This window comes from Eucyclogobius newberryi, unplaced genomic scaffold, assembly GCF_026437365.1.
Source record: "Eucyclogobius newberryi isolate DKJ021-1_F unplaced genomic scaffold, fEucNew1.0.hap1 SCAF_4, whole genome shotgun sequence".
In the NCBI taxonomy this organism is placed as follows: Eukaryota; Metazoa; Chordata; class Actinopteri; order Gobiiformes; family Gobiidae; genus Eucyclogobius; species Eucyclogobius newberryi.
In genome coordinates this window covers 42,540,942-42,553,041 of record NW_027316056.1, presented here as the reverse complement: position 1 = coordinate 42,553,041, position 12,100 = coordinate 42,540,942, and the positions used below count along the sequence as shown (strand labels likewise).

Below are 12,100 nucleotides of genomic sequence, written 5' to 3'. Positions count from 1 at the left end.
CCCGGAAGTGCGGGGCTAAGCTAGCATCATCCCGGAAGTGCGGGGCTAAGCTAGCATCATCCCGGAAGTGCGGGGCTAATGTTAAAGGGCTTCTTCAAAACAAAACACGACAAAACGTTTCAAGACAATATAATTTCATGACGTGAGATAATATGAAATTCTATTCACAAATACAAAGCCGGCAAGTAAAAAATGATAATAATCAAGTAAATTCATGTTCAAAAACATTTATATAGCAACAATAATGTCACATTAAATCTGCTCATTCAAAACTCCACAAACACATTTAATCTTTTTATTCACGATCAAAGATGCAACAATAAATGATCTCTCTGTGTTTTTCATCTTTATTTTAAATAAAAAAGAAGGCGTGTGATTCAAAACCCCACACCAAGAGGTCAAGAGGTCAAATGTCTGATGGTGTTTGTTTGATGGTGTTTGTTTGATGGTGTTTGTCTGATGGTGTTTGTTTGATGGTGTTTGTCTGATGGTGTTTGTTTGATGGTGTTTGTCTGATGGTGTTTGTTTGATGGTGTTTGTCTGATGGTGTTTGTTTGATGGTGTTTGTCTGATGGTGTTTGTCTGATGGTGTTTGTCTGATGGTGTTTGTCTGATGGTGTTTGTCTGATGGTGTTTGTTTGATGGTGTTTGTCTGATGGTGTTTGTTTGATGGTGTTTGTCTGATGGTGTTTGTTTGATGGTGTTTGTTTGATGGTGTTTGTCTGATAGTGTTTGTTTGATAGTGTTTGTTTGATGGTGTTTGTTTGATGGTGTTTGTCTGATAGTGTTTGTCTGATAGTGTTTGTCTGATGGTGTTTGTTTGATAGTGTTTGTTTGATAGTGTTTGTCTGATAGTGTTTGTCTGATAGTGTTTGTCTGATAGTGTTTGTCTGATGGTGTTTGTCTGATGGTGTTTCTCTGATTGTGTTTGTTTGATGGTGTTTGTCTGATGGTGTTTGTCTGATGGTGTTTGTCTGATGGTGTTTGTTTGATGGTTTTTGTCTGATAGTGTTTGTTTGATAGTGTTTGTTTGATAGTGTTTGTTTGATGGTGTTTGTTTGATAGTGTTTGTTTGATAGTGTTTGTTTGATAGTGTTTGTCTGATGGTGTTTGCCTGATGGTGTTTGTCTGATTGTGTTTGTTTGATGGTGTTTGTCTGATGGTGTTGTCTGATGGTGTTTGTTTGATGGTGTTTGTCTGATGGTGTTTGTCTGATGGTGTTTGTCTGATGGTGTTTGTCTGATGGTGTTTGTTTGATGGTGTTTGTCTGATGGTGTTTGTCTGATAGTGTTTGTTTGATAGTGTTTGTTTGATAGTGTTTCTCTGATGGTGTTTGTTTGATGGTGTTTGTCTGATGGTGTTTGTCTGATGGTGTTTGTCTGATAGTGTTTGTCTGATGGTGTTTGTCTGATGGTGTTTGTCTTGTCTGATGGTGTTTGTCTGATAGTGTTTGTCTGATGGTGTTTGTCTGATGGTGTTTGTCTGATGGTGTTTGTCTGATGGTGTTTGTCTGATGGTGTTTGTTTGATAGTGTTTGTCTGATGGTGTTTGTTTGATGTCATTTCTCTTTCTCCATATGGATGTGTTTTGTGCGTTACCCGGAGCAACAGGCAGGGGGCGCTAACACCCCTGATACAGTTAAATCTGCCTGTGGTTCCAGAGTGTGTTCTAACAGAGCTTTTGACCTTTTGACCTGTGGATTATCTGTATGAAATATAAAAGGATTTTGTCCGTGACGTTTCACACAGAATATGAGTTTAGCATCATTGTTCATCAAAGATAAGTGGGACAGTCAAAGAGGTGTGTCGCCCCCTTGTGGTCTTTGTGGGGACAGTCAAAGAGGTGTGTCACCCCCATATGGTCTTTGTGGGGACAGTCAAAGAGGTGTGTCACCCCCTTGTGGTCCTTGTGGGGACAGTCAAAGAGGTGTGTCACCCCCATATGGTCTTTGTGGGGACAGTCAAAGAGGTGTGTCACCCCCTTGTGGTCTTTGTGGGGACAGTCAAAGAGGTGTGTCGCCCCCTTGTGGTCTTTGTGGGGACAGTCAAAGAGGTGTGTCGCCCCCTTGTGGTCTTTGTGGGGACAGTCAAAGAGGTGTGTCACCCCCATATGGTCTTTGTGGGGACAGTCAAAGAGGTGTGTCACCCCCTTGTGGTCTTTGTGGGGACAGTCAAAGAGGTGTGTCGCCCCCTTGTGGTCTTTGTGGGGACAGTCAAAGAGGTGTGTCGCCCCCTTGTGGTCTTTGTGGGGACAGTCAAAGAGGTGTGTCACCCCCATATGGTCTTTGTGGGGACAGTCAAAGAGGTGTGTCACCCCCTTGTGGTCTTTGTGGGGACAGTCAAAGAGGTGTGTCGCCCCCTTGTGGTCTTTGTGGGGACAGTCAAAGAGGTGTGTCACCCCCATATGGTCTTTGTGGGGACAGTCAAAGAGGTGTGTCACCCCCTTGTGGTCCTTGTGGGGACAGTCAAAGAGGTGTGTCACCCCCTTGTGGTCTTTGTGGGGACATTCAAAGAGGTGTGTCACCCCCATATGGTCTTTGTGGGGACAGTCAAAGAGGTGTGTCACCCCCTTGTGGTCTTTGTGGGGACAGTCAAAGAGGTGTGTCACCCCCATATTGTCTTTGTGGGGACAGTCAAAGAGGTGTGTCACCCCCTTGTGGTCCTTGTGGGGACAGTCAAAGAGGTGTGTCATCCCCTTGTGGTCTTTGTGGGGACAGTCAAAGAGGTGTGTCGCCCCCTTGTGGTCTTTGTGGGGACAGTCAAAGAGGTGTGTCGCCCCCTTGTGGTCTTTGTGGGGACAGTCAAAGAGGTGTGTCGCCCCCTTGTGGTCTTTGTGGGGACAGTCAAAGAGGTGTGTCGCCCCCTAGTGGTCTTTGTGGGGACAGTCAAGAGGTGTGTCCCCCTTGTGGTCTTTGTGGGACAGTCAAAGAGGTGTGTCGCCCCTTGTGGTCTTTGTGGGGACAGTCAAAGAGGTGTGTCGCCCCTTGTGGTCTTTGTGGGGACAGTCAAAGAGTAGAGGTGTAGCCACCTTGTGGTCTTTGTGGGGACAGTCAAGAGGTGTGTCGCCCCCTTGTGGTCTTTGTGGGGACAGACAAAGAGGTGTGTCGCCCCCTTGTGGTCTTTATGGGGACAGTCAAAGAGGTGTGACACCCCCTTGTGGTCTTTGTGGGGACAGTCAAAGAGGTGTGTCGCCCCCTTGTGGTCTTAATGGGGACAGACAAAGAGGTGTGTCACCCCCTTGTGGTCTTTGTGGGGACAGACAAAGAGGTGTGTCGCCCCCTTGTGGTCCTTGTGGGGACAGTCAAAGAGGTGTGTCATCCCCTTGTGGTCTTTGTGGGGACAGTCAAAGAGGTGTGTCGCCCCCTTGTGGTCTTTGTGGGGACAGTCAAAGAGGTGTGTCGCCCCCTTGTGGTCTTTGTGGGGACAGTCAAAGAGGTGTGTCGCCCCCTTGTGGTCTTTGTGGGGACAGTCAAAGAGGTGTGTCGCCCCCTTGTGGTCTTTGTGGGGACAGTCAAAGAGGTGTGTCACCCCCCATATGGTCTTTGTGGGGACAGTCAAAGAGGTGTGTCACCCCCTTGTGGTCTTTGTGGGGACAGTCAAAGAGGTGTGTCGCCCCCTTGTGGTCTTTGTGGGGACAGTCAAAGAGGTGTGTCGCCCCCTTGTGGTCTTTGTGGGGACAGTCAAAGTGAGGACAGTCAAAGAGGTGTGTCGCCCACTTGTGGTCTTTGTGGGGACAGTCAAAGAGGTGTGTCGCCCCCTTGTGGTCTTTGTGGGGACAGACAAAGAGGTGTGTCGCCCCCTTGTGGTCTTTATGGGGACAGTCAAAGAGGTGTGACACCCCCTTGTGGTCTTTGTGGGGACAGTCAAAGAGGTGTGTCGCCCCCTTGTGGTCTTAATGGGGACAGACAAAGAGGTGTGTCACCCCCTTGTGGTCTTTGTGGGGACAGACAAAGAGGTGTGTCGCCCCCTTGTGGTCTTTGTGTGGACAGACAAAGAGGTGTGTCGCCCCCTTGTGGTCTTTGAGGGGACAGACAAAGAGGTGTGTCGCCCCCTTGTGGTCTTTGTGTGGACAGACAAAGAGGTGTGTCGCCCCCTTGTGGTTTTTGTGGGGACAGACAAAGAGGTGTGTCGCCCCCTTGTGGTCTTTGTGGGGACAGTCAAAGAGGTGTGTCACCCCCTTGTGGTCTTTGTGGGGACAGACAAAGAGGTGTGTCGCCCCCTTGTGGTCTTTGTGGGGACAGACAAAGAGGTGTGTCACCCCCTTGTGGTCTTTGTGGGGACAGTCAAAGAGGTGTGTCGCCCCCATATGGTCTTTGTGGGGACAGTCAAAGAGGTGTTTCGCCCCCTTGTGGTCTTTGTGGGGACAGACAAAGAGGTGTTTCGCCCCCTTGTGGTCTTAATGGGGACAGTCAAAGAGGTGTGTCACCCCCTTGTGGTCTTTGTGGGGACAGACAAAGAGGTGTGTCGCCCCCTTGTGGTCTTTGTGGGGACAGACAAAGAGGTGTGTCACCCCCTTGTGGTCTTTGTGGGGACAGTCAAAGAGGTGTGTCGCCCCCATATGGTCTTTGTGGGGACAGTCAAAGAGGTGTTTCGCCCCCTTGTGGTCTTTGTGGGGACAGACAAAGAGGTGTTTCGCCCCCTTGTGGTCTTAATGGGGACAGTCAAAGAGGTGTGTCACCCCCTTGTGGTCTTTGTGGGGACAGACAAAGAGGTGTGTCACCCCCTTGTGGTCTTTGTGGGGACAGTCAAAGAGGTGTGTCGCCCCCATATGGTCTTTGTGGGGACAGTCAAAGAGGTGTGTCGCCCCCTTGTGGTCTTTGTGGGGACAGACAAAGAGGTGTGTCGCCCCCTTGTGGTCTTTGTGGGGACAGACAAAGAGGTGTGTCACCCCCTTGTGGTCCTTGTGGGGACAGTCAAAGAGGTGTGTCATCCCCTTGTGGTCTTTGTGGGGACAGTCAAAGAGGTGTGTCGCCCCCTTGTGGTCTTTGTGGGGACAGTCAAAGAGGTGTGTCGCCCCCTTGTGGTCTTTGTGGGGACAGTCAAAGAGGTGTGTCGCCCCCTTGTGGTCTTTGTGGGGACAGTCAAAGAGGTGTGTCGCCCCCTTGTGGTCTTTGTGGGGACAGTCAAAGAGGTGTGTCACCCCCCATATGGTCTTTGTGGGGACAGTCAAAGAGGTGTGTCACCCCCTTGTGGTCTTTGTGGGGACAGTCAAAGAGGTGTGTCGCCCCCTTGTGGTCTTTGTGGGGACAGTCAAAGAGGTGTGTCGCCCCCTTGTGGTCTTTGTGGGGACAGTCAAAGTGAGGACAGTCAAAGAGGTGTGTCGCCCACTTGTGGTCTTTGTGGGGACAGTCAAAGAGGTGTGTCGCCCTCTTGTGGTCTTTGTGGGGACAGTCAAAGAGGTGTGTCGCCCCCATATGGTCTTTGTGGGGACAGTCAAAGAGGTGTGTCGCCCCCTTGTGGTCTTTGTGGGGACAGTCAAAGAGGTGTGTCGCCCCCATATGGTCTTTGTGGGGACAGTCAAAGAGGTGTTTCGCCCCCTTGTGATCTTTGTGGGGAGAGTTAAAGAGGTGTTTCGCCCCCTTGTGGTCTTTGTGGGGACAGACAAAGAGGTGTGTCGCCCCCTTGTGGTCTTTATGGGGACAGTCAAAGAGGTGTGACACCCCCTTGTGGTCTTTGTGGGGACAGTCAAAGAGGTGTGTCGCCCCCTTGTGGTCTTAATGGGGACAGACAAAGAGGTGTGTCACCCCCTTGTGGTCTTTGTGGGGACAGACAAAGAGGTGTGTCGCCCCCTTGTGGTCTTTGTGTGGACAGACAAAGAGGTGTGTCGCCCCCTTGTGGTCTTTGAGGGGACAGACAAAGAGGTGTGTCGCCCCCTTGTGGTCTTTGTGTGGACAGACAAAGAGGTGTGTCGCCCCCTTGTGGTTTTTGTGGGGACAGACAAAGAGGTGTGTCGCCCCCTTGTGGTCTTTGTGGGGACAGTCAAAGAGGTGTGTCACCCCCTTGTGGTCTTTGTGGGGACAGACAAAGAGGTGTGTCGCCCCCTTGTGGTCTTTGTGGGGACAGACAAAGAGGTGTGTCACCCCCTTGTGGTCTTTGTGGGGACAGTCAAAGAGGTGTGTCGCCCCCATATGGTCTTTGTGGGGACAGTCAAAGAGGTGTTTCGCCCCCTTGTGGTCTTTGTGGGGACAGACAAAGAGGTGTTTCGCCCCCTTGTGGTCTTAATGGGGACAGTCAAAGAGGTGTGTCACCCCCTTGTGGTCTTTGTGGGGACAGACAAAGAGGTGTGTCGCCCCCTTGTGGTCTTTGTGGGGACAGACAAAGAGGTGTGTCACCCCCTTGTGGTCTTTGTGGGGACAGTCAAAGAGGTGTGTCGCCCCCATATGGTCTTTGTGGGGACAGTCAAAGAGGTGTTTCGCCCCCTTGTGGTCTTTGTGGGGACAGACAAAGAGGTGTTTCGCCCCCTTGTGGTCTTAATGGGGACAGTCAAAGAGGTGTGTCACCCCCTTGTGGTCTTTGTGGGGACAGACAAAGAGGTGTGTCACCCCCTTGTGGTCTTTGTGGGGACAGTCAAAGAGGTGTGTCGCCCCCATATGGTCTTTGTGGGGACAGTCAAAGAGGTGTGTCGCCCCCTTGTGGTCTTTGTGGGGACAGTCAAAGAGGTGTGTCACCCCCTTGTGGTCTTTGTGGGGACAGACAAAGAGGTGTGTCGCCCCCTTGTGGTCTTTGTGGGGACAGACAAAGAGGTGTGTCACCCCCTTGTGGTCTTTGTGGGGACAGTCAAAGAGGTGTGTCGCCCCCATATGGTCTTTGTGGGGACAGTCAAAGAGGTGTTTCGCCCCCTTGTGGTCTTTGTGGGGACAGTCAAAGAGGTATTTCGGGGGTCCTGAGTTCCTGTGGACACAAACTGACCCCTGTGGACACAAACTGTGGACATAGACTTGACTTATCTTTAGAGTTGCGGTTCATTTCCTGCAGTTCATCTGTTTTCATGTCAAACTGACCCTTTTATCTCTCTTTATTTGATTAAACTGACCTTGTGTCCCCTGCGACAGAAGCAGCGTGATAAACTGGCCCTTCAGCGGTGTCCTCGAGGCCCCGGGCCCCTGCTCCGGGCCCCTGCTCCTCCCCCTGAGCGGCCCCTGCCCTTCTCCCGGCTCCTCTCCGGGCTCCAGCTCCAGTCCCCGGCCGCTCTCGCTCTCTCTGGCCGCTCTGCTCTCGCCTCTCGCGGCTTCACTGTGACAGAAGAGCCGCTCTTTGCTCCGGAGCTTCTGATGGAGCCGTGTCCGCTCCTGCTGCTCCTCTGCGGGGCCGTGCTCTCCGGGGCCCGGGCTCTGGAGCTCCGGGACCTGTTCCCGTTCGGAGAGGACGCCGGGGATGCGACGCTCTCTCCCGGGTCAGACTCTTCCGCGGAGCTCGCCGTGGACCCGGAGCTCCGGTTCTTCAGCGGAGCCTTCAGCCACATCCACGTGAGGCGCTGTTGTGTGATTGTGTGTTTGTGTGTTTGTGTGTTTGTGTGTTTGTGTGTTTGTGTGATTGTGTGATTGTGTGTTTGTGTGTTTGTGTGATTGTGTGATTGTGTGTTTGTGTGATTGTGTGATTGTGTGTTTGTGTGTTTGTGTGATTGTGTGTTTGTGTGTTTGTGTGTTTGTGTGATTGTGTGATTGTGTGATTGTGTGTTTGTGTGTTTGTGTGATTGTGTGTTTGTGTGTTTGTGTGATTGTGTGATTGTGTGTTTGTGTGATTGTGTGTTTGTGTGATTGTGTGATTGTGTGTTTGTGTGATTGTGTGATTGTGTGTTTGTGTGTTTGTGTGTTTGTGTGTTTGTGTGATTGTGTGATTGTGTGTTTGTGTGTTTGTGTGATTGTGTGTTTGTGTGTTTGTGTGTTTGTGTGTTTGTGTGATTGTGTGTTTGTGTGTTTGTGTGATTGTGTGTTTGTGTGTTTGTGTGATTGTGTGATTGTGTGTTTGTGTGTTTGTGTGTTTGTGTGTTTGTGTGATTGTGTGTTTGTGTGTTTGTGTGTTTGTGTGATTGTGTGTTTGTGTGTTTGTGTGTTTGTGTGTTTGTGTGTTTGTGTGATTGTGTGATTGTGTGTTTGTGTGATTGTGTGTTTGTGTGTTTGTGTGTTTGTGTGTTTGTGTGATTGTGTGTTTGTGTGATTGTGTGATTGTGTGTTTGTGTGTTTGTGTGTTTGTGTGATTGTGTGTTTGTGTGTTTGTGTGATTGTGTGTTTGTGTGTTTGTGTGATTGTGTGTTTGTGTGTTTGTGTGTTTGTGTGTTTGTGTGTTTGTGTGATTGTGTGTTTGTGTGATTGTGTGTTTGTGTGTTTGTGTGATTGTGTGTTTGTGTGTTTGTGTGTTTGTGTGTTTGTGTGTTTGTGTGTTTGTGTGATTGTGTGTTTGTGTGATTGTGTGTTTGTGTGTTTGTGTGATTGTGTGTTTGTGTGATTGTGTGTTTGTGTGATTGTGTGATTGTGTGATTGTGTGATTGTGTGATTGTGTGTTTGTGTGATTGTGTGTTTGTGTGTTTGTGTGTTTGTGTGATTGTGTGTTTGTGTGTTTGTGTGTTTGTGTGTTTGTGTGATTGTGTGTTTGTGTGATTGTGTGATTGTGTGTTTGTGTGTTTGTGTGTTTGTGTGATTGTGTGTTTGTGTGTTTGTGTGTTTGTGTGATTGTGTGTTTGTGTGTTTGTGTGTTTGTGTGTTTGTGTGATTGTGTGATTGTGTGTTTGTGTGTTTGTGTGATTGTGTGATTGTGTGTTTGTGTGATTGTGTGTTTGTGTGTTTGTGTGTTTGTGTGTTTGTGTGTTTGTGTGTTTGTGTGATTGTGTGTTTGTGTGATTGTGTGTTTGTGTGTTTGTGTGATTGTGTGTTTGTGTGATTGTGTGATTGTGTGATTGTGTGTTTGTGTGATTGTGTGATTGTGTGTTTGTGTGTTTGTGTGTTTGTGTGTTTGTGTGATTGTGTGATTGTGTGTTTGTGTGTTTGTGTGATTGTGTGATTGTGTGTTTGTGTGATTGTGTGATTGTGTGATTGTGTGTTTGTGTGTTTGTGTGTTTGTGTGATTGTGTGTTTGTGTGTTTGTGTGTTTGTGTGATTGTGTGTTTGTGTGATTGTGTGATTGTGTGTTTGTGTGTTTGTGTGTTTGTGTGATTGTGTGATTGTGTGATTGTGTGTTTGTGTGTTTGTGTGTTTGTGTGTTTGTGTGTTTGTGTGTTTGTGTGATTGTGTGTTTGTGTGTTTGTGTGTTTGTGTGATTGTGTGTTTGTGTGATTGTGTGATTGTGTGTTTGTGTGTTTGTGTGTTTGTGTGATTGTGTGATTGTGTGATTGTGTGTTTGTGTGTTTGTGTGTTTGTGTGTTTGTGTGTTTGTGTGTTTGTGTGATTGTGTGTTTGTGTGTTTGTGTGTTTGTGTGATTGTGTGTTTGTGTGTTTGTGTGTTTGTGTGTTTGTGTGATTGTGTGATTGTGTGTTTGTGTGATTGTGTGTTTGTGTGTTTGTGTGTTTGTGTGATTGTGTGTTTGTGTGTTTGTGTGTTTGTGTGATTGTGTGTTTGTGTGATTGTGTGATTGTGTGATTGTGTGTTTGTGTGATTGTGTGATTGTGTGATTGTGTGATTGTGTGATTGTGTGATTGTGTGTTTGTGTGATTGTGTGTTTGTGTGTTTGTGTGTTTGTGTGATTGTGTGTTTGTGTGTTTGTGTGTTTGTGTGTTTGTGTGATTGTGTGTTTGTGTGATTGTGTGATTGTGTGTTTGTGTGTTTGTGTGTTTGTGTGATTGTGTGTTTGTGTGTTTGTGTGTTTGTGTGATTGTGTGTTTGTGTGTTTGTGTGTTTGTGTGATTGTGTGATTGTGTGTTTGTGTGTTTGTGTGATTGTGTGATTGTGTGTTTGTGTGATTGTGTGTTTGTGTGTTTGTGTGTTTGTGTGATTGTGTGATTGTGTGTTTGTGTGTTTGTGTGTTTGTGTGTTTGTGTGTTTGTGTGATTGTGTGATTGTGTGATTGTGTGTTTGTGTGTTTGTGTGATTGTGTGTTTGTGTGTTTGTGTGTTTGTGTGATTGTGTGATTGTGTGATTGTGTGTTTGTGTGATTGTGTGTTTGTGTGATTGTGTGATTGTGTGATTGTGTGATTGTGTGATTGTGTGATTGTGTGTTTGTGTGTTTGTGTGTTTGTGTGTTTGTGTGATTGTGTGTTTGTGTGTTTGTGTGATTGTGTGTTTGTGTGTTTGTGTGATTGTGTGTTTGTGTGTTTGTGTGATTGTGTGTTTGTGTGTTTGTGTGATTGTGTGATTGTGTGTTTGTGTGTTTGTGTGATTGTGTGATTGTGTGATTGTGTGTTTGTGTGTTTGTGTGTTTGTGTGTTTGTGTGATTGTGTGATTGTGTGTTTGTGTGTTTGTGTGTTTGTGTGTTTGTGTGATTGTGTGATTGTGTGTTTGTGTGATTGTGTGTTTGTGTGTTTGTGTGTTTGTGTGTTTGTGTGATTGTGTGTTTGTGTGTTTGTGTGTTTGTGTGATTGTGTGTTTGTGTGTTTGTGTGTTTGTGTGTTTGTGTGATTGTGTGATTGTGTGATTGTGTGTTTGTGTGTTTGTGTGATTGTGTGTTTGTGTGATTGTGTTTGTGTGTTTGTTTATTCATCTGGAACTTTAAATAAATCAATGTTGCACTAAACTGGTCATGACGTCATTAGATGAGCAACTGCAACAATGAAAGATGGAAACAGAAGTTAAGAGACGTTTGGAGCAGATCCTGGTTTAGTCCTGGTTTAGACCAGGTCTAAACCAGGACTAAACCAGGTCTAAACCAGGTCTAAACCAGGTCTAAACCAGGACTAAACCAGGTCTAAACCAGGTCTAAACCAGGTCTAAACCAGGACTAAACCAGGTCTAAACCAGGTCTAAACCAGGTCTAAACCAGGACTAAACCAGGTCTAAACCAGGTCTAAACCAGGTCTAAACCAGGTCTAAACCAGGTCTAAACCAGGTCTAAACCAGGACTAAACCAGGTCTAAACCAGGTCTAAACCAGGTCTAAACCAGGTCTAAACCAGGACTAAACCAGGTCTAAACCAGGTCTAAACCAGGTCTAAACCAGGTCTAAACCAGGACTAAACCAGGTCTAAACCAGGTCTAAACCAGGTCTAAACCAGGACTAAACCAGGACTAAACCAGGACTAAACCAGGACTAAACCAGGATTAAACCAGGTCTAAACCAGGTCTAAACCAGGACTAAACCAGGACTAAACCAGGACTAAACCAGGACTAAACCAGGACTAAACCAGGACTAGACCAGGACTAAACCAGGTCTAAACCAGGACTAAACCAGGTCTAAACTAGGACTAAACCAGGACTAAACCAGGACTAAACCAGGCCCCGCAGAGTCCGGACTCTGGACTTGTTTCCGGTCTTAGATGAGGATAATTAGAGTAAACAGTGTCTGTCTGAGCGAGGGCCCCGGGGCCTCTGTGTGGGGCCCCTGCAGAGAAGATGACTCTTGAGTCCCAGTGCACAGGGTCTGATCATGGGTGTCCTGAGCAGAAAGGCTCTGTGGATCTGAGCGTGTGCGGTGGATCTGAGCGTGTGCAGTGGATCTGAGCGTGTGCGGTGGATCTGAGCGTGTGCGGTGGATCTGAGCGTGTGCGGTGGATCTGAGCGTGTGCGGTGGATCTGAGCGTGTGCAGTGGATCTGAGCGTGTGCGGTGGATCTGAGCGTGTGCGGTGGGTTAGTGGGCCGAGGCCCCTCGGAGCACCTGATGCCCCTCCCACTGCGGGTCATGTGCGTAATGGGAGCGGCCGCACTGCAGGTCCAGTTCCTGTGGAGTCTCAGCAGGAGAAACATCTGGTCAAGATCAGAACGTGTGAGACTCAGAGCCACGCCTCAGATTCCTCTGACCAAACTGTGGTCCCGGTTTAGACCTGGTTTAGTCCTGGTTTAGTCCTGGTTTAGTCCCGGTTCAGACCTGGTTTAGTCCTGGTTTAGTCCTGGTTTAGACCTGGTTTAGACCTGGTTTAGACCTGGTTTAGACCCGGTTTAGTCCCGGTTTAGACCTGGTTTAGTCCTGGTTTAGACCTGGTTTAGACCTGGTTTAGTCCTGGTTTAGTCCTGGTTT

General features: G+C 47.8%; 1 protein-coding gene across 1 annotated transcript in view; it reads left to right on the top strand.

Moving 5' to 3' along the window:
• Window positions 1–7,049: 7,049 nt before the first annotated feature.
• Window positions 7,050–12,100, top strand: part of LOC140377869 (nidogen-1-like) — a 59,623-nt gene continuing 54,572 nt past the window's right edge. The window contains exon 1 of the mRNA XM_072463474.1: window positions 7,050–7,465. Within this exon, the coding sequence (XP_072319575.1) occupies window positions 7,271–7,465 (195 nt within the window). The 5' untranslated portion in view covers window positions 7,050–7,270. The remainder of the gene's footprint in view (window positions 7,466–12,100) is intronic.